Below are 19843 nucleotides of genomic sequence, written 5' to 3' on the forward strand. Positions count from 1 at the left end.
TTGATGCCCATTACTACCTTTTGAAATGTCGCTATCATTTGAGACGGGCAGCACTCAGTATTTCGCCCCTGCTCTAGTTCACAATGTGTTTGGTACATGTTAAATGAAAGGCTCTAGCTAATCTAAGTTAATTTAATTCTGCCCACCATGGACTGCCACGCAGTCAAGTGCCACTTCACTGCATTAAATACTTAATTCAAGTTTGTATTCAATGCCAAGACATAAGTTCTGTCATTGAGCTGCTGCCCCTTTTCGCCCCTTGCTGGCGTTTATTTTTTGTTTCCTTTTTTTTTTGTGCACGTATGTAATAAGTGTGCCATTTAACAATGCAGGGCACATTCAGTATTTGACCACTATAATCAAGGAAGATCGGAAATACTTCAGAAGGAAGTATGGGCCCAGGTTCCTACTTGACATGGTCCAGATGTTTTACAGGTTGGTTGGTGTTCATGTATATTAGAAAATTGTTAGGGCTTCGGTTCATGCTTCAACTACTAGTGTATTGCTGTCAAAGCTCAAGTTAGACTCAGTAAGGGGACACTAAAAACACAGTAGCTCTTTGTTTGCAGAAGCTACTCAGAAAAAGCAAATGCCTCAAGCTTTTTAGATGCGACTGCATCTCATTCACTCACCTTGTCCATGCAGCGTCGTCGGCGTTGTTGTCGTCCGCCCCTCCCCCATTCTCCTCACTGTGCGAGCTGCGCTCTCCGCCGCTCACCCCCTGTCCTCTCCGATGCCCCTCTCTCGCGAGGGGCATTGGATTGGATTTGAATGGATTGGCTTGGCTTGGATTGGATTTGGATTGGATTAAAGTGGATTGTGTTGGATTGTGTTGCGTCATAGCCGTGGCAGACACACTGGCGCCGGCGCATGTGCAGTACTCTCTCTTCCGCGGTCTCCTCTCCTTCGGGCGCACTGCGCATATAACCAGTGTGCCGCTCTCCGGCGGCCTTTCGGTCGACGGTTGCTCTCCGCTTGCGCTTGAACCCCCCTCAGCGTCGCATCACACCAGGGTTCTCGCGAGGGGAGGTGGGCGTAATTTTTGGCTATTGTTTGCCAATGAACAATGGTTTGTTTGCTAAGGAAGTCTAATTAAATCTGGCATTACAAGAAAATTCTGGAAGAACTGTAATGAAGTTGTCTTCAAAGGGATTCACTGAACATTGACATACTACTTGGAATCATTGTCTAAAATTTAATGTAGCATGAAATGTCCGTTTACCTGAGAGATTTACTTGAACACATTTGAAGGTGCACTCGTAAACTTCTGCGAGTGTCGCTTATCCTTCACCAGCTACGTTGCCCGTAAATGCATGTTTTAGATGTGTATGAACTCTGTTGTCTAGCCTGATGTGAGGCCCCTCCCTGCCTTTCCGTTTGCAGTGACTGCAGCCTTCTGTCGTCTGACGACGTCAAGACCATCCGGATGGCCGTTCTGTCCTTGGTAAAGTTCTACATGATGAGGGACGTCAACATACAGGACGTCAGTGCCGTGGTATCGTACGTCCTGTCGCAAAAAAAGGAGGAACTGGTGAGGATCGTTCGACAGTGCCAGCGGGCTTGCCATTCATGTAGCAGTCTTGAGCGCATCTGAGTAGACCAGGCATATGCTAGCACTGGCTATAAAATGCCATGGGTGAACTTAAGGAAATTCAAACTTTGTAATAAGGAGGGCCTGTGATGACCTGCAGCCTCATACAGGTGAGGTAAATATACAAGCGTGAGGGCGGCGGATGGAACAGGCATTTGGTCGTAGGGCAGGAGGAAAGTTGTCCCTGGAATCCACGCTGACTTGAGCTGGTTATTTGTGCAGTCGGGGTCGGGGCTTCCTGTGGCCAAATTGTGCGCAGTGATAAGAGCACCACGCAGCGCTCAGCTTTGTATCTAGCTCGTAGAATTTGCTCGTCTGACCCTCCTTGAAGCCAAGGCTGCCTACCGGTCAGACGCTGAGCATAGAGCCACACATTGTCGCGCCGTGAAGTGAACACTGGTGAAGCAGGCGGGTGTGCTGGCTGTGCAGGTGAAGGAGATGGTGGAGATGCTGCTGCACCTGCTTGAGAGCCCGACCACCAAGGACCAGCTAGTGCTGCTGCTGTATGAACCGAACTCTGCCGAGTTGTTCTACTGCCTTTTGCTGAACCGGGAGTTCTCCAGCTGCACCAAGGTCAAGGTCCTCAAGGTGGGGGATTTGAAGGGGGTTTCCACGACACCTTCTCACCCGCTGTTGGGGGGGGGGGGGCGCCTAGCATTGAGCAGGATGAGGCTCGCATGCAGGCTCCGCCTAGGGATTCAAATTTGAGAGAGCAAAGTATGCGGTGGTGGTATTGTTCTTATTTTGTCTTTTAGCATGGCTTTCCATGATCGCTGCAGTTGGGCAGCATGTGAGGAATACAAGTACACTCTAACCCACCTATAGCAAAGTGCCACGAAAAAGTCATTGTTGTAACCAGTAATTGTTATAACAGGGTTGGGCAGAAAAAGTTACTTTTGCAAGCATTTAGTGGTTTTCACTCAATATTTGCAAAACAGAAATGTAACTGCATGGCCGTCCACCCAGGCTTTGCCATGCATGTGCCAACCAACTCAATGATGCCCTTAGGAAAGACCACCGCCATTCACATACGAGGAAGTCTCCGCATCAAATCCTTGACTTTTTTTTTTCTTTTTTAATGATTGGCACTTTGCATGTTACTAAGGTGCTGCTGTTCTTTGCCTTTTTTAACATTGGTTATCAACAATACCTTTTACCCCGCTGTAGCTTTATTTTAATCTAGACAGTGTTGAAGTGGTGCCCCCTGCCTTTCTTATTTCGTGGGTCAGCTGACAGCGAGACATAAGAGGGCAGTCAGGAGGTCTCTTCCTTCAACGGGTAAAATGGCTACATAAAAGGCATCATTTTTTTCTGAGTGTTCAAAATATATAAGATGCCGCAACTTGTTTCATGCTTAAAGTCATGCCTGGTCACACACAATGCACCCATAATCTCTCATAGATCTCCAAATACTATAGTATTTAACGTAGGCTCATACTGTCAGGCTCAATTGTTATACGTAACCAATAATAAGGAAGATTGCCGATGTAATAAAAGGTTTATTTTACCATGTAACGTATAGCAATGTTGATGGTGCTGCAACTGTTCATTGTTCTATCCAATATACATATCATTATAACCAGTATTGTTATAAGTGGTTTGGGCTGTAATATAGGAATCATGATCTCTGTTAGTATTACATTTACACAGAGCGTGCATGCTGGCATCTAAAACAGGATTGAAAAAAAGTGTGTGTAGAACAGATAAAGAAGGCCATTGCCTCTGTTTTGCGCACTGTTCACCTGTTTTGTCTCTTTAGGGGTGGTCCATAAGGTGTTCGACATTACTTGAACCAAACATTAAAAATAATAAAAGAAGCTGAATTTTAATATTGAAATAAATAACTGATGAGCTTTTATGGCAGTTTATAATGGTTAAAGTCTTTATAAACTAGGAAAGAAATACAGGTTAATGCAAACTATTTTTTCTTTGACTGAAAGCATCAAGTATCTGCCTCCCTTACAGTACTGTAGATTGTCTGTGTAAAAGATGTTTACTTGCTTTTTAAAAGAAGGGCCGCAGGCACCGTATCACGTTCTCGCAGCTGCAATTTCAGGCTTCTTTTTTCACTGCTTTGTACTACTAATTCCAAATGTCAAGTAACATCTTCATCAGGCATCACACCTCACTACTTCTGTTCCTCTAGGCGCTGTCCAAACTTTGTAATATAAGGGTATAATATCTCCAAATGTTAATGAACACTTATCTATTGCTTTGTTGTGCCAGAAAATTAAGCTCTGCTTATTAATCAAACTTGCGTGTGCCTTAAAATTGAACTTTCTTACTTTGTAGGCTAGGGATTGCCTTTGTCTCTTCATAGTAGGTTGTCTTGCAGAGGCTTACCATAGAACATGTTCGCTGGTTGATTTCAGTTGATACAAGCACTTCTCAGATCTGACAAGGTCTATGAGAAGTCCAAGTCACGGCTACGACTGAGTGAAGTAGGCTTTGCATCGCTGACTGGACTGCTATCGCCAAGTGAAGTTAGCAGCGAAGTAGCCAGGGAACTTCTAAACCTAATACTCATGTCAGGTAAGAGCTTCTGGGGTACTGATGACTCCTGCATGCAGATGTAGTTGTTGCACATGATGCATTTGCAAGAAGTGTGCCTTCGGAAACTGGTGTTGGGCACGAATGCAGTTTATGAGGGGTATGTTCATGGGGTAATATGCAATAAATAGGGTCACGTAAGACAATGTCGCTCACACCAGTCGGCCAGTTTTGTCTAAGACAACCCCCAAGTGCTGCACTGCTATGCAGCTGTAACAAGCATAGCGCGCACAGTACCAAGAGCAGTACACACCGGTACTTCTATGCTTACATGCACTTTCGTAACTTCCATTGTTTACCCCACCATTCTTACTACTGTAAAATGAATGTGTTACACTTGAACCAAAATAGCTCGTTCTACAAGCTTATAAGCCCTGCCTAACTTGCATTTCCTTTTTTGCCGGCCTCAGCCAATTGCACGGCTGTGCGTATGGTGTCATATGTTCTAGTGCGGGAAATGAGCTAGTGAGTCGCATGACCATTTCCTTTTTTCCTAAATATGGAGCTTATTTGAGTGAAGTTTACGTTAAAAATTGTGTCATTATGATTCTGACGAGGCAGTCTTTCGAATGAACCAAACTTGTGTTTTGTCTGCATGTCCCCTTTACGGTGAAAATGCAATTCATGAAATCCTTGGCACGTTACATGTCTTGCTCAGATTTTTGCACCGCTGTGTGGGCAGGAATTTGGGGCCCAATAAGGCGTTTCAGGAGCCGTTACTTGACAGCTCGTTCTGGTTTTTAAGTGCGAATGCACTTTATAAGCGACCCCAAACCATCCACCGCCGGCGGCGTTGGCGTCCGCAGTGCTCCTCTATATTTGAAAAAGTAACAGCATCCGGCGCCAGGTTTCGATCCGAGGACTTTGCGGGCCGCAGCCTGACGCTCTACCGAATAAGCCACGGACGCGACGCTGATATCGGTGTCAGTGACGCGCCTTATATCTTTAACGCATTCACACTACGTCGTCAGCGGCGTGCGTTGGCGACTCAGCGGCGTTATAGCGGCTTGATAACTGCGTGGTGTACACGTGATACTACAAACCCGATGGAAGAGATGGAAGAGAAGGCGGCGAGGCGGTGGGCTGCGGGGGCCGAGCGCAAGCGCCGCAAGCGGGCCGACAACCGTGCATTCGCACTTTCACATTCTCCCCCTCGGGGAAATGCGGGGGAATTTTGTTGGGGTTGCCACTGGCTCCACAATAATTTGAAGCCATATATTATCACAGTGAAATGTACAGTACCATTACAATAAAACAGTAAAAATGATTTCGACAGCTGCACTCAAAATTTGGGTTATAAAATTAAGGAAGGCCAATTTTTTCTTTCCACCATTCGTCCGAGTTATTTTCCAAACAGCAAGAAGCTGATTGGTGTAGGCTTCCACTTGTGGCATTGGATTAGTATTTCTCAAGCTCCTCTGGAAAGTGTATTTGCGAGTATGATATTGCATTGCTATACTTGTACTACAGTCTACGCCCGTTACAACGGACCCTCTGAATCCGGAAAAAAACGTCCGCTGTAGCCGAAGTATGCAGTATCCGACCGGGGGGGGCGGGGGGCTGTGAGCCCTACAGTGGGTACTTTGACCGATATTGCATGCATAGTACATACACTTTGTTCTTTCTACACGGCCTGCAGCACCTCTGCACAGTGTTCGCGCGAGGGCAAAGAATCGCGTAAACACTGTTTCCAAAACTTAGCACCGGCACTTCGAAAAGGCCTAGCGCATGTGGTCAAGCGTGTAAAGACGCAAGATGAGCTGAGCAAATAACGCAAGAATATAACTAGGCGCAATTATAAACCAGCTATAAAACATCAGTCGTGCCCATCAGCATTAGCTAGGCTCTTTTAAATCCCCTCACGACGAGGCAGGTTTTCAGAAACAGTTCGTCAAACAAATCGGATCGCTGCCTGACGTTCCCTCAAGGCAGATTCCACATTTTTAGCGATGTTATTCTGGTCATTGAAACAGATGTAATGAAATAATCTGATGACAGTCAGCTGTAAAATCGAAAGTTAGACCAGTTGAACTGCGCACGGTTACCCGCAGATTGCACACAATGGATGGGGAACAACCCCTACTTGAGGCATTTCTTACCTTTTTCACCGAACGGAACGGGAACGATGCATGCGTGGGAATAATAAAAGCCGAACTTCACTGAACCCGAGTTTTTTATTACATAAAAAAACTGACGAGGGCAGACTCGCCTCCGAGTGCACCACTTCGAGTATTTGATTGCCCTGTTTTCAATCTCACCGGAGTCGCGTTTATCGGCAGCGGCCCTGTTCTTGACGGTACAGCGGACACTGTGCTTAGACAGGCCTGTACTTCTGGCGATGTCAGCCTGTTTTTCCTCGTGTTCAACAGCGTTAATTACGCTTAATTTATCCGACAGTGAAATCAGCTACCCTGCCGCTTATGCCGCTGGTCGCACAAAAAAAAAAAAAAGCCACTGGCTTGGCTTGGCTGCGCCAACGACCCGGCTGCCAGCAATGTTGCCAGACATAATAGTTTTCTTGCCAAAATAAACGAAAAAGCACACCGGGCGCCGGCCCCGCGGAAGTCCGCTATAAGCGTTCAGTCGAAACAATTTTCGCCTAAAATTTAGTCTGTTGTAGCCGATAGTCTGCTCTAGCCGGGTCCGTTGTGAGCGGAGTGGACTCCATTTAAAATGCATGGGTACCAGACAAACCAAAAGAAATGGTCTGTTGTAACCGAAAGTCTGTTGTTGCCGGATCCGCTGTAACGAGCGTAGACTGTATATGCCATCATGGTCCATACTGGAGCGTCTATTCATGTTAGCATTGACATTTGGACAGCCTCCTTTTCCTTGTGGAAGTTGTGCTTGTTTTATAATATTAGTATTTGATTTATCGTACAAAGTTTCATTAGGGAACTGACACTACCTGACATAAAATGTGAGCATCAAGCTTTGAAGGCCAATAAGCTCACTGCAACGACCTCAGCCCTGTGCACCATGCAGTTTGCTGTGGGATGAAAGCGAAAACGCCCGTTTCCTGCTGTGCCTTACAGATATATCTCAAGGATTTCCAGGACTGCTTGCCATGCTGAATTTCATCAAGAACATGGACATTGAGCTCAAGTTCTTTGCCGCAAAGAAGGTATTCACCACATACCAATATTCATAGGATTACGTATGCTGGCCTTGCAAAATAAGAATCATAAATGTTTACTGGATACCAAACAGTCACCTTTGATCCCCTGGTATTGTGTTCTCTTGATAGGCCCCAGGTTGAAGATTCTTTGTTTATTAGAGTGGAGATGGCTGCACACGCTTTGTGAGAGAACCCATTGGCTTAGCCTTGCTGCTGGGCTCAAGATCACGGGGCCACTGCTGAAGCTCTTGGCCACTGCAACTTTACTTCAGTGCCATATGTGAAAATGTGCTTAAAGCAGGCCAAGGGACCACGTTTCGTTAAAGGCAACCTGGAGCCTTGGAACTGTGACGCGTCTCCTAGCCTAGACTTCTCAGTGGTTTGTGTGACCCCGAATTTAGAATGGAGAGCAGGAGGCACTTGGAGTATAATAGGTTGAACTTAATTCTAACGACTCTTGCAAACTTGCAAAGGAGATTTGCATGCTAAAGGAACTATAGCAGAACATGCAGAGCTCATGCACGATTAGGTTGGGATTGCTACTTTATTGAACACCATTCTTTCGGTCAGTGATAGGTGTCAGCTGTTCTGGCAGTGGTCGTTCTGAGCAGCCAGTGTGTGCCGTGCACAGGGAATAGCGCAGCTGCTTGGAATGAGAGACGGGATAGGTGAGAGGGCTGCGTTTCCTCCCCCTCCCCCTCCTCCTGTGCAGCTCCTGGCAGCCCTGAGCGACCACTCGGTGCTGCTCCCCCAGCTGGCCCAGCAGACGGGCTGGCAGGAGTGCGTGCTGAGCCTGCTCATCAAGGAGCCCATCTCGGAGGCCAGCTGCGCCAACCGGGCCGCCCTCACCCAGCTCGACCTCATCGACTTGCGCTCCCTCGAGGGCCCCGACGCTGCTGCCGCCGGCGCCGACTGTGAAAAGCCAGGTAGGTGCACCCTCCCTCTCTCTGTCTACTCATTTTCCTGTAGCCTTGCACTCCAACAGGGCCGAGTTGCACTGTTTCAGGGTTGGTGTCGTGCACCGCATGTATGGCCCAGTCCCACTGTGCTTCTGCAGTGGGCCTCGGTAAAAAAAATTGAGGGGCAGATTTTCAGATTTTGCAGAACCACTATTTCGTTGTGTAATTGGTGCTGATTGATTTGTTGATTTATTGGAGGAATTGATTGATTCAAATTACTTTCTGATCAGCTGTCTTATCATGGCTTTGCCAAGACCCTCTGTGGGTCAGACTTGGCAGTAATGAAATTGCAGTAATTAAATTACATTAATTAAATTACTGTTTGCTGTGATGAGTAACGTAATGAATTACTTTTGAGTGTGTGTAATTTAGTAATGTGATAAATTACTTCAGTCCAGTAATTCCATAGAAATTACTCGTTACTTTCCCAATTGCTTTTGACTACGATATAGCCTGTCCACTTCTTTTACGGCATAAAAAGTTGACCAAGAAAAGTCGACCAAGCAGATTTCCGATGCCCAGAGAGTCCCTAGGCATTAAAACTCCGCGAACGCGAAGGAAACAACGCTTTGATGAGAGCTCTGCCTGCTTTCTCGTGCCTCTTCGTTTCCTTTTCATGCGTTCCGGGAATGTCGTGGCAACAGTCAGTCGGGTTAAACAAAAACGTGCAGATTGTGTTCAGGCTTCGTTACACTGGTCACTAGTGTAAGCCCGCTGCTAGGAAGGCGGATTTTTTCATCCGGTGGGGATAAGCACAGAAGCACGCGAACTGTTTCTCTTTCGTCGTTGCAAAACATTGTCCAAGTTCATTTGAATGTTTTGAACTCGCACGGTTCTGAAAAGCTGGTCCATCGCATAAGTGACGAACACAAGTTTCATTCAGCGCACCGAAGTATCTGGGCGATTTTTGGCGTTATTTCATGTCATGTCGTTATAACATGTCAATGTATAGCACTGTAAATAAACTGTACATAAGTTAGTGTATAAACAAATATTTTTGAGATGGCAGTGTACTATATGTATATGAGTTGATAGTGTATGAGTGGTGAATTTTTGTTAAAGTAATTTCAAAGTAATTTCATTACTTTTGTAATGTAATGTCATTACTTTTGGCAACCTGTATATTCTGATGTAATTTAATTACATTTTAGAAAATTCAAGGAAAGTAATGAGCAATGTAATTTAATTACTTTTTAGAAGTAATTTTGCCATCCCTGCTGTGGGTACATGCTACATGAAGTAACACTGCGAGCTAGCCTAGTTGAAGGCAAACCATGGCAATGATTACGCAAAACTAACAACGACAAAGAAGAAATGACAATTCCTTGTCCTTGTTCTTTGTCCTTGTTTGTTTTGCGCATTGTTGCGATACATGCTACATACCACTCACATCAGCTAGTAATACTCTTCTGTTCTTGCTGCCACTGCCCCACAAAGCTGCAAACACCATACATTACAGCTATCTCAGTGTTGGCAGGTCTCGCTGTAAAATTTCGTTCCTAGGCCCGCCGTGGCAGCTCAGTGGTTGGGTGTTGTGCTGCTGAGCCCAAGGATGTGGGTTTGATCCTGGCCGTGGTAGCTGCTTTTCAGATGAAGTTGAAAAGCAAAAGCGTCCGTGTGTTGAGATTTCGGCACATGTTAAAGATCCCCAGGTTGGTGGAAGTTAATCCGGAGCCCTTCACCATTGCACGCATCATATCGCAGGTAGTGCGCTAAACCCACCAAATCTTTAGAGTGTCCTGCCTAAGTGGTGACAGCTCACCCGGAATGTCCACCCTTTCAGCATTGTCTCCCTGTTCCTCCCCTTCCCTCCTCTGTGGTGCCCACTGTGCAGGGTCGCCTGTGCTGAAGCGTGGCACGCTGCACCGCCTCTCCCAGAAGGCCCTGGTTGCTCAGCAGTCGCTCGAGGAGATCCTGCCCGGTTCCCCCAAGGCGGCCGCCCAGATGTTCACCCACCTCAAGGAGCACATCTTCGACTTCGAGATCACCCAGTTCCTCGGCAGGTGCGCTGTCCGCCCCCGCCGGCCGCCTGTTGCTTTCTCCCATTTTGTTGGCTGTGGTGGGGCACCTGCTGCGGTCTGAGGGGTGTGAGGTGTTGTCCACGTGTTGAGACATAAGTGGCCGCGCGACTTGGCCAACATGATTGCCCTGCAAACTTTGCTAGGCCCAACCGTGTGTGTGTGATCAAGGCATTGTGGCTGAAAAGGTCCCCACGGGGGTTAAACTCCAAGCATGACACATTCAGAGTTCATAAATGGTGGACATAGCACATTGATATTGTAGGAAGCCGCATCCGCTTCACGCCTGCTTCCTACAGCGCGGCAGCCGCACCATCAGTGACAAATCTTGCCACTGACACCATTGCAGACGCTCACCAACCACCGTCTGCTTTGTCTACTACTACCTCACCCCAAGAGGGCTCCGGTGATCCGCAGAGCACCGAGGCCACGACCTCCCTCCATCCGTGGTTGACGCCACCCCTATCTAAGCCCACTGTGAGCGCTTCCCTGACACCACTCCACAACATGTGCTCCGCAACACAGCCACCTGAATGGCATACACGACAGGTACGGTGCTCCACCAACGAGACTCCCATCGACGCACCAACCATCTGCCGTCGTGACATTACGTCTTCCGTCCTGGTGAATGCACAGGAGCAGCGTGGCTCCTCCAAGGAAGCACTTGGGCTAGTAGGCTCTCAACGAACAAAGGTGGACACCCTCCAACCACCTGTGACCAAAACGTTGACGGGTCAGGCAGACCAAAACAAAGAAGACCGCAGTCGGCCTCCGAGCCATCTACCATGTGCACTCTTGCCTGTTGCTTTGCTTGCGGGCGCCGCGTCTTTTGCTTCGAGCCGTCAACGCTGCATTAGACCACACAAACATCATGCGCCTTGCGACCGACTTGTTGCTCCCCGTCAACTCGCTCCTTTCATGACAGTGCGGGAGTCAGAAGTTCAGCGGAGACAATTTTTTGCCCGACCCCTTCGACAACAACGCATTGAGTTCGCAGAGCATTCACTACCCTTCAAGGCGTCTCATGGGCCTTCGCACATAAGCAACGTCGCTTCAAGCTATCACGACGGTCAATGGCCCATTGGTCGCTCATCCGTAGACGAACACGGCGTCGACTGCGTCACTCCCTCTGCACATGCTGCCGTGGTCTGTGGAACAACAGAGCTGGCAGCAGAACGGAGCCGCCCTCACCCGCAAGCCATCTGCACCTGTTTGTCTGGACCACCTTGTAGCCCGGAGAGTGCACTTGAGCTTTGTGGGACATCACTCTCTCCTCTGGGCGCTGCTAGCAGCTTCTGCCCCGCAGGACGCTCGTTTCCGCCCACGGCCTCTACGCCACTCCCAGGCAAGGCCCCCCGAGGGAAAGGAACTCACCGGACGCCCTACCACGACTGACTAGGACAGTATAAGGACATTGACTGCGGACACATCTTACTGACCATCGTTGTTGTACATACCTGTACATAGTTTATTTTTTGTTTCATGCTACCCATGTCATCGATTTTTCGTCTTTACATGCTATGCGCTGGGGGGGGAGCCCTGTAGCGACACCATCGCAATCGTCCCCATCAGCACTGTGATAATCATCAGCGGAGTGGACTGGCACGTGGGCAGTTCCACGCGACATGGTTGGAACACAGCTCAACAGCTTGGCAGCCGCTGGTTCTGGCCTGGTCTACGCGACTTAAATAAATGTAGGAAGCCGCATCCGCTTCACTCCTGCTTCCTACAATATCTTAATTGCAATTGTGCAGGTGCGTGTGCCCATCCTAAGAGGGAGGTGGGCACCATAAATACTGATCAATCAAAAGATAGCCTGTGTGCATTAAATGCCTTTCTTAGCAAATGAAAATGTGACATCCACCTCAATGCAGCCGTACGGCTGCAATGAGGTGGATGTCAAATTTTTCTTCACAGAAACTTACTTCACCTTGGGGATTTCCCCTAAAGCTGGTTGATTGATACGCTCAATTTTAGTTTTACCAAAATTAATTCACACTGGCTGCTCATGGCAATGCCGAGTGCACCATGATAAGCCCAAGTATTCCTGTGCTTTCAGTGGCACAAAATGAATCGGTGTGCAAGTCTTGCACCCCCCCCCCCCCCCCCACCTCACCTTAAACTGCTTGGGTGGTGCCGTGCAGTGGCCGGTCGCGCACCAACAGCCAGTGCTCAAGCCAGGAGGACCTTGCATCCGAAACGACCCAGCGGAGCAGCCCCATGGTGGTCACTCCCTCCCCCCTGCGCCGGGTGCCCCCCGAACAGCAGCCGAGCAGCCCCCGAGTGTCCCCCGCGCACAAGATGTGAGTGTGCACTGCACCCCCCCCCCCCCTCTCTCCCCCGTGTGTGCAATGAGTGGTGCCCCCTCCCCCTTTTGCACACAGGCTGGGCATCTCGCCCGTGCGAAGCCCCGTGGTGGAGAACGGCCTGCGGGGCGGCCCTGAGGAGCAGCTGGTCGACTGTGTGGTGGAGGCGGCGTTTCTCCTTGCCTGGCGTGGCATCGAGGGCTCGTCCAAGCAGGCCTGGATGGTGGGTGTGCCCTGCTGGGACGCTGCGCATTAAGCAAACGTGTCTCGCTGTTGTGTCGTGAGCCAACAGCACTGCCTACATGGATGAGCCCTGTGGGTTGCCAGAGTCCCTGCACTCAAGAAGGATAGACTTTACAAGTAGACTAACCTAATTGTAGCTACTTTTACGGATCCAGATTGCGCCTTGATAGGAAGTTGGTATTCTGCTTTCGTGCCTGCTCTACCGTGTCCCACCTTCTAGTGACTTCACCCAAGCATCAGATATGACGACGCTCTTATCATGGTTGCCCGTGGTAGAGTGCTAGAATAGGCTGTTGTGAATGTGCTGTCCTGCTAAGTTCTGTTATGGGGGCCACATTCTCTTCTCTTCGTAACGTTGGTGATGAGTCAAAGTCCTCAACTCACAGTTTGTCTCTGAGCTTGTGACCTTCTATTATAAGGTCGGGGCCTTTCGCAATGGCCTGTATTTCTGGTCAGTGCAGTGTTGTAGATTTTTGTAACAAGCACTGCTCTGGCATCTGCTGAGGCAGCGTAGAAGAATGTGGTTGCAGTTGGTGGTGGAAAAGCAGGGTTCTCTGCTGTGGTTATGGCACATGAAATTGAGACCATCACCACACAGACAGCATGCTATCTCAAACCCCGTGCACCGTGTGACTTTTTTCTCGTGTGCTGTCCTTTGCGGGGAGCACATCTTGACACTCCCCATTTTGCGTCTGCTAGGAACGGGGTCAAGTGCTGGTCTGCGTCAACAAGCTTGCCCTGACCAACGAACTGGTGGCCTCGCACCTCGAAATAAAGCGTCAGCTTTTCGAGAGGCTGCTTCAGGCCTGTTGCACCAACCTGCAGGAATCAGGTACCGACGGTAAACCTTTTTCGGCTGCCTTCGTTCCGCTTCGTGAGAGTCTGCAAGCATGGCATGGCAGTCTGTCTTGCGAGCTTGGCAACATGATGGGTTTGTAAGGCCAAGGCCTATCGGCCCGTGTTTTTTTTTTTTTTTTTCCCCCAGCAGGAGTTTTCTCAAGTTATGGGAGAGCGCTGTGTGTTTTTATTGTGGAAAACTCGCATGGAATGCAGATCAATCTAATAGCAGATGATGAGACTTGTCCTAACCAAGGCAGAACTGTTATTTATTCATTGCTGCTGGCAAAGCAAGATCTCCCACCTCCGCAACATGCATGTTTTCCAGTGTACTAGCAGTGCAATAAGGTTATTTCGTGAAATTGTGGCACCTTTAATTTAAGTAGACTTAAGCTGGAACAATAACCATGTGCGATCTGCGGTATGAGGGGAAGGGGGTGGGGTTTTTTGCAGCTTATTGGTGTGTTCAAAGGTTTGTTCGGGTTGGCATGGTAGGGAACTGCATTTACATGATGCTTTGAAGGGGTGAACAGATTAAGAGCATTGTAAACCTAATGTTTCTTTGGTTGCACCAAGATGAAAAGTGTTTTCAATGATACACTTTCCAATCATGAAGAAAAAACTTAAAGGAGCCATGAAGAGAAAACACAAGTTTGGTTCATTCGAAAGATTGCCTCGTTAGAACCATAACGACACCACTTATAACGCAAACTTCGCTCAAATAAGCTACATAATTAGGAAAAAAGGAAATGACCATGCGACCCACCAGCTCATTTTCCGCAACAGAACTTATGATGTCACTCGAGAATGCTCTGTGATTGGCGGAGGCCAGCAAAAGCAAACGCATGTTAGGCAGGGCTTACAGTTTGCATAGTGAGCTATATGCCCGTGAAACATACTGCACATTCTTTTTATGACAAAGAATGGTGGAGTAAACGGTTGAAGTACCGAACGAACACGCAAGCGTGTGCGCCAATGCGTACGAAACTACCGCCGGCCGATCTCGACATCTCACCGTCGCGCAGATGAATTTTCGGGTTCGAGGCTCTTAGGGGCCAACGAACCGTTCCAGCACGTACAGCCGCGACCTTGCTTGGTATCTTAATCCCTTGACAGGAAGTTGGCCGTCATATCGCCAACCAGCAAAGGTAAAAATAGAAACGAGGGTAGTAAGGAACAGCAAGAAGCGACGAGATAGTGCCAGTCGTCGCAGAAGTTTCGAATGGTGTTGGCTTGCTGCTGTCGTTACGAGCTCGTTTCCAATTTACAACCACTGAAAACTTCAGTTTGTTCGAGTACTTTACAATGAAATTTCAATGCTGCGTTTTGAAATGCCCATGTAGTACGGGCAAATCGTCGAGGGAGTGCGACATCCCCGCCGGTGAAGAGATCTCCTTTCATGTGCTGCCCAAGGATGAACCTCGGCGAAGCAAGTGGCTACGTTTTGTGAACTTTGCAAACGGAGGAGAAAGGGAGCTAAAAGAAGTACGAGTGTGCTCGCTTCATTTCCGACGAAGTGATTACGGCAGGGACCCTTAAGTTAGCTCCCGCCTGGAACATGCTGGCGCTCGTCGCCGACTTCGTCAAGTCGCCGTCAAAGCACTCTGACCTTGAGGAAAAGATGCCGTACACACTGCGCATTGACGCTCGTATCTTTCTGGTTGGAGCAGAGAGCTCGCGCAAACGGCTTTCCATACACGACACCGGCCAACTGGCATAAGCGATACTGCTGCTGAAATTGAACTATTATTAACCGTAATAAAAATACGGCACATACATACCAGTCTGTATTCGTCCATCGCGACGGGGCTGATGAGGCAGCGGTGCCGACGGCTGGGCGTTTGTTTGTTGTGGCTATCGCGGAATGGTCGCTTTCCGGTCTATCCGCGTATCCCACAACTCCTGCCGCTCGTGCACTTAGAAGCATTGAGCGTTCGAGTGGTGTGAGGTTGTTAAATGCAAGCCCGAGCTTCTCGGCGAGAGTTTTGTTCTCCTGATCAGGCGATTCCATGACTAGGGCTGCGGGTGCACTAGGTTTTACTAGTATTTTTAAAATGGCCGCCGTCTCGGTTTCGGCACGATTTTCGGTTCCTGTCTGACTCCCGCGTGTGGGTGCTATATGGAGTCGACATACTAAGTGTCTGTTTCATGGACCGCCTCGTATGACGCCATTGTTCACGTCACGAAATCTGCAATTTTAGCGGGAGATTTAAAATTTTGGCTTAAATTGCCTTATTTCTCAGTGAATAAAGCATCATTTGCTTCCGGGAAAGCGCTTGGGGTACTATGAAACACCTAATCTTTTGAATAAAACAAACTTTTGTTTTCTCTTCATGGCTCCTTTAAGGGGGACATGGCTTTTTAAACAGTTTCTTTTAATTTTTAAGTAAACTCTATAAAACTTGGCAGTCCTGCTGATTTTTCCCGACTGATTTCAAATAGTGTACCATTATTTTTGGAGGCAGTCAATCAGTTCCTAAGATAATTAGAGATAATTAGCCATTTTTGGAGGAACAATAGACAAATCATAGTCATAAAACTGTAACCTTTGTATTTTCCAAGTACTATGAATCATGGTGAATGCAGTAAGGGAGCGGTTTTTTGGTGCATCACTTTTAAGTGATTTTACGGCTTATTAATTAAACTTTGGTGGCACCAGTGGCAAGAAACCATTTCGAACACCCAGTTCAAACACCAGTGTTTAATGAGCTGTAAAATTAGTTCCAAGCGATGCATCAAAAAACTGCTTCCATATTGCATTCACCAGGATTCATAAAATTAGGAAATACAAAGATTACAGTTTTATCACTAACACTGATTTGTCTATTGTTCCTCCAAAAATGGCTAATTTTCTCTAATTATCTTGGGAACTGATTGACTAACTCCAAAAATAATGGTATATTTGAAATTAGAAGGGGGGTGGGCAGCAAGACTGGCAAGTTTCACAGAGTTTGCTTAAAAATGTAAAGAAATTTAAGTGCAGTGTCCCCCTTAAAGGGGCACTGACACAAAATTTTGAAGGCGAGATAACGTCGGAGATAGATTGGTGGGAACACATATACATCATCTGCAAAATGTCAGCGGCGAATACAGCCTAGAACATATTTAAAATCAATTTTGAAGTGTGCGAAACGCAACCGAGCAGCCAACAGAGGACCACGCGCAATTGTAAATAAACAACATCCAAACACGTCACGAGTTTGTGTTTGCCGCTTCCGCACTACCGGCGTTTTACGCGGGCTCGCCCGGCTCGCCGCTCCAATCGGAGGGCCGGAGGGCGGAGCTTCTGCTCTCGAGAACGAACGACCCGATCGTTGGCGGCGGAGGCGCCGTGATTTCGTCAGCTAATCGGGCAGCCGGCCGCGACCAAAGTTCTACAGCGATTCCAGGCACTCTGTTTCTATTACTGTTTATTACCATTGGATGCGAAAACGCGCCGGAGGCACGAAAAGCCCACTGAGCTAGCCGCACGGTCGCTGTGCAGGCGGCGGCCACGGCCGCGAAGTGGCCCAGGCCGGCGCAGGTAGCTCGAGTGATAGCTTGTTACCGCTGCACGAAATTGTCCCCAAGTCCCGACCATAGTGGCTTACATGAGAAAGGAGTTAACGATGCGATGGCGGGTTGCATTAAAAATTGTCATCTGCACCGCTTACGAGAGCGGCACTCGAATATCCGCCGCAGTGCTGAGCCGAACACATCTGTAGGCGGACCTGTAGGCAGACCGGCCGGCTGCTCCCAGCGCGCGTCTTGCCACCCACCGTCTCGAGCGTCGCGCGTCGTTCTTTAGCCGCGGTAGCATTTGCACTCGCAGCGCCTGCGTCACATCCACGGTCGCTTTTTAATTAAGCGCCTCACGAGATCAGTACGCGGGGGCATTCGCAGAAACTGCCGTCGATGCGGATTCGACAGTGCTACGGCGGCTCTGCTCTGTGATATCCCTCCGACGGTCACGTGGTCAGCTTTGTTCACACAAAATCCACAAAATCCATCGTTTCGCGGCACTCTCTGAAACCGAAACTGCGACTGGCCGCATTTAAAATCCCTCTAATTAAACAACCGTCGCACGCTGAAGCAAATGAGGTTTCTACAGGTTATAAGTAGGTCACTAGCTACTTATCGCAACGAAAAAAACAAGATGCTAAATTTTTGTGTCAGTGCCCCTTTAAGTTGATATACTGTGTTCGTAGCAATATCTGTAATTGTGCAAACATGAACGGGACTTGCTTAATAAACTGTCCAACCAAAACAAACTCGGGCTGAATGACTATTTATGTTCACTTACCTATGTTCCTGGTGCTATAGTGATGAGCTGCAAGTAATTGAGAGTGAACTTTTGTGCATGCCTTGTGCCTCCGTTTCTCCCGGCAGGGCAAGCCAACGCTACCCATGCTGAGAATGCATCCGAGTTGATGAAGCTGGTCTTCGACTTTGTCTGCCACGAAAATGTTGAGGACGAGAGCCGGCTCAGTGAAAAGGTGAGGGACTGCACTGTGGCGGAGCATGCACTGCGACGTGCTTTGCTCTTCCTTTCTCCAAGTGGTTTGGCACTGAAACACAAACTTACACGGGACCATGGCTGTTAGCCATAGCTTAGCATAGCTGCACTTATGGGCTCAACTGAGAACCCTGAGCCCAGAATGAGTTGTGCAAAGGGACACTGAACTGTAAGAACAAGGGTGGCTGTGGTGGGCAATTTAAGTGCCAAAAGAAAAACAAATATACCCATTACAGCAGCAGCAGTTTTTCAATACCACTTAAAGTACTGAAAGCCTGACAATGGGTATTTTCATATTCACACGTTTTATCGCACTATGATTTGTGATGTTGCAAATCATGAATGGTAAGCAACATTTTCAGAGAGTGTGCAAGCACCCGCCATGGTGGCTTAGTTGCTAAGGCATTGGGCTGCCAAGTCCAGGGATGCAGGTTTGATCTGCTTTTCTGATGGAGGCGAAAATGCCCATTCGTCGAGATTTCGGCGCGCATTGAAAATTCTCAGGGGGTCAAAATTAATCCAGAACCTTTTACTGTGGTTTGCCTCATAGCCCAGGTATAGCTCTGGTGCGTTAAAGCCCCGCAATAAATCAGTCGAACGTGTGCAAGCATTTCTTTGAGAGGACAGCTAGGCAAGGCCATGGAAATGTAAATTTAATGAGTTTGGCAACTTTTGCTGGAAGCGTGTTTTCAAAAATACAGATGAAAAGCTTAGTTCTAGTTTTGGTCTTGGTCAAATGTTTTGCCGTAATGTGCAAGGGCAGTAAAAAAATATTGCACAGTCAAATGAGAGAGCTTCTGCGCCTCCTACTGCCAGCATAGGGGCACGCATGCACAAGCATATGTGCGTGACAGCCAGGGACAAGAATAGGAAAGTTTATTATTTCTAAAAGTGACATGGTGAGCCAGCCAGCTGTCAGCTCCGCGGCTTTTAGCTTCTGCGCACTTCCCTAGGCAGCAGCACTGCACAGGCTTGGTCAACTTGCTCAATGCTATTTAGGGCCTTGGTTGGCTCGTCGTGCAATGTACTACCAGAGTCCGTCAATGCTTTTCTGGTCGTGAAACTTCGCCGTCACGCTATGGGAGAGCTTCGTACGCTGCTCAGGGAGGCCGCGCCGCGGCGCTGGCGTTGATCGGGGGGCAGCCGGCGAAGCGGTCGGAGAGGAGTACGGCGTGGAGCAGACGCTCCTTGCGGTGTTAGCAGGGCTCGTGGGGACTTCTAAAAAATCAAGCACAGATAGCAGTCGGCAGTTTTGAGCGTGCGTTCTGCCGCATACGGCTTCCCTGCAAGGGCTGCAATGCTGACGGCTTTGTTTTGTAGCCACAATTGAAGGCACAACTACCAACATTCCGTTTCTATCCGGAAAAGTGCCGCCAACACGTACGCAAGTTCTGCCGCGTGCGGCTGAACGCGCGCTGCAGCGGCGGCGGCCCGATGCCCTCCGTAGGATACCTAGAACAGACCGCTGTACAGGGTGGAGACACCCTTTGAACGATCCCGTGCCGCCCCTATTCGGTCGATGTGCTCAACGCGCTGTTCTTTTCGTTTTCCACAAGACGCAGCAACGCGATACAGATACGATGGTTCAAACTTCGCTAGTAAACCGCGTTGTGGAGATATTTACGGTGCGGTTTTGTTACAATGACTTGCTGCGGCGGCGAGCGAGCGAACCAAAATGGCGGCGCAACGCATACGTGTCTCCACTCTGTACGGCGGACGCGCGTCA

The 19843-nt window shown here is 48.4% G+C and overlaps 1 protein-coding gene across 3 annotated transcripts in view; it reads left to right on the forward strand.

Moving 5' to 3' along the window:
* The window catches only part of LOC144170657 (neurobeachin-like protein 1), a 90634-nt gene that overhangs the window by 32180 nt on the left and 38611 nt on the right, over positions 1 to 19843 (forward strand). For 2 of the 3 annotated variants that reach the window (XM_077700586.1, XM_077700588.1), the window contains 11 exons: positions 333 to 435; positions 1384 to 1531; positions 2021 to 2179; positions 3964 to 4123; positions 7177 to 7265; positions 7972 to 8185; positions 10053 to 10221; positions 12381 to 12539; positions 12621 to 12765; positions 13485 to 13626; positions 17991 to 18097. In XM_077700586.1, the coding sequence (XP_077556712.1) occupies positions 333 to 435; positions 1384 to 1531; positions 2021 to 2179; positions 3964 to 4123; positions 7177 to 7265; positions 7972 to 8185; positions 10053 to 10221; positions 12381 to 12539; positions 12621 to 12765; positions 13485 to 13626; positions 17991 to 18097 (1595 nt within the window). The remainder of the gene's footprint in view (positions 1 to 332; positions 436 to 1383; positions 1532 to 2020; positions 2180 to 3963; positions 4124 to 7176; positions 7266 to 7971; positions 8186 to 10052; positions 10222 to 12380; positions 12540 to 12620; positions 12766 to 13484; positions 13627 to 17990; positions 18098 to 19843) is intronic. The other variant, XM_077700587.1, reaches the window with a different exon arrangement.

The sequence above is a fragment of the Haemaphysalis longicornis genome, unplaced genomic scaffold, assembly GCF_048455015.1.
Source record: "Haemaphysalis longicornis isolate Haplotype H1 unplaced genomic scaffold, Haemaphysalis longicornis Haplotype H1 scaffold_2, whole genome shotgun sequence".
In the NCBI taxonomy this organism is placed as follows: Eukaryota; Metazoa; Arthropoda; class Arachnida; order Ixodida; family Ixodidae; genus Haemaphysalis; species Haemaphysalis longicornis.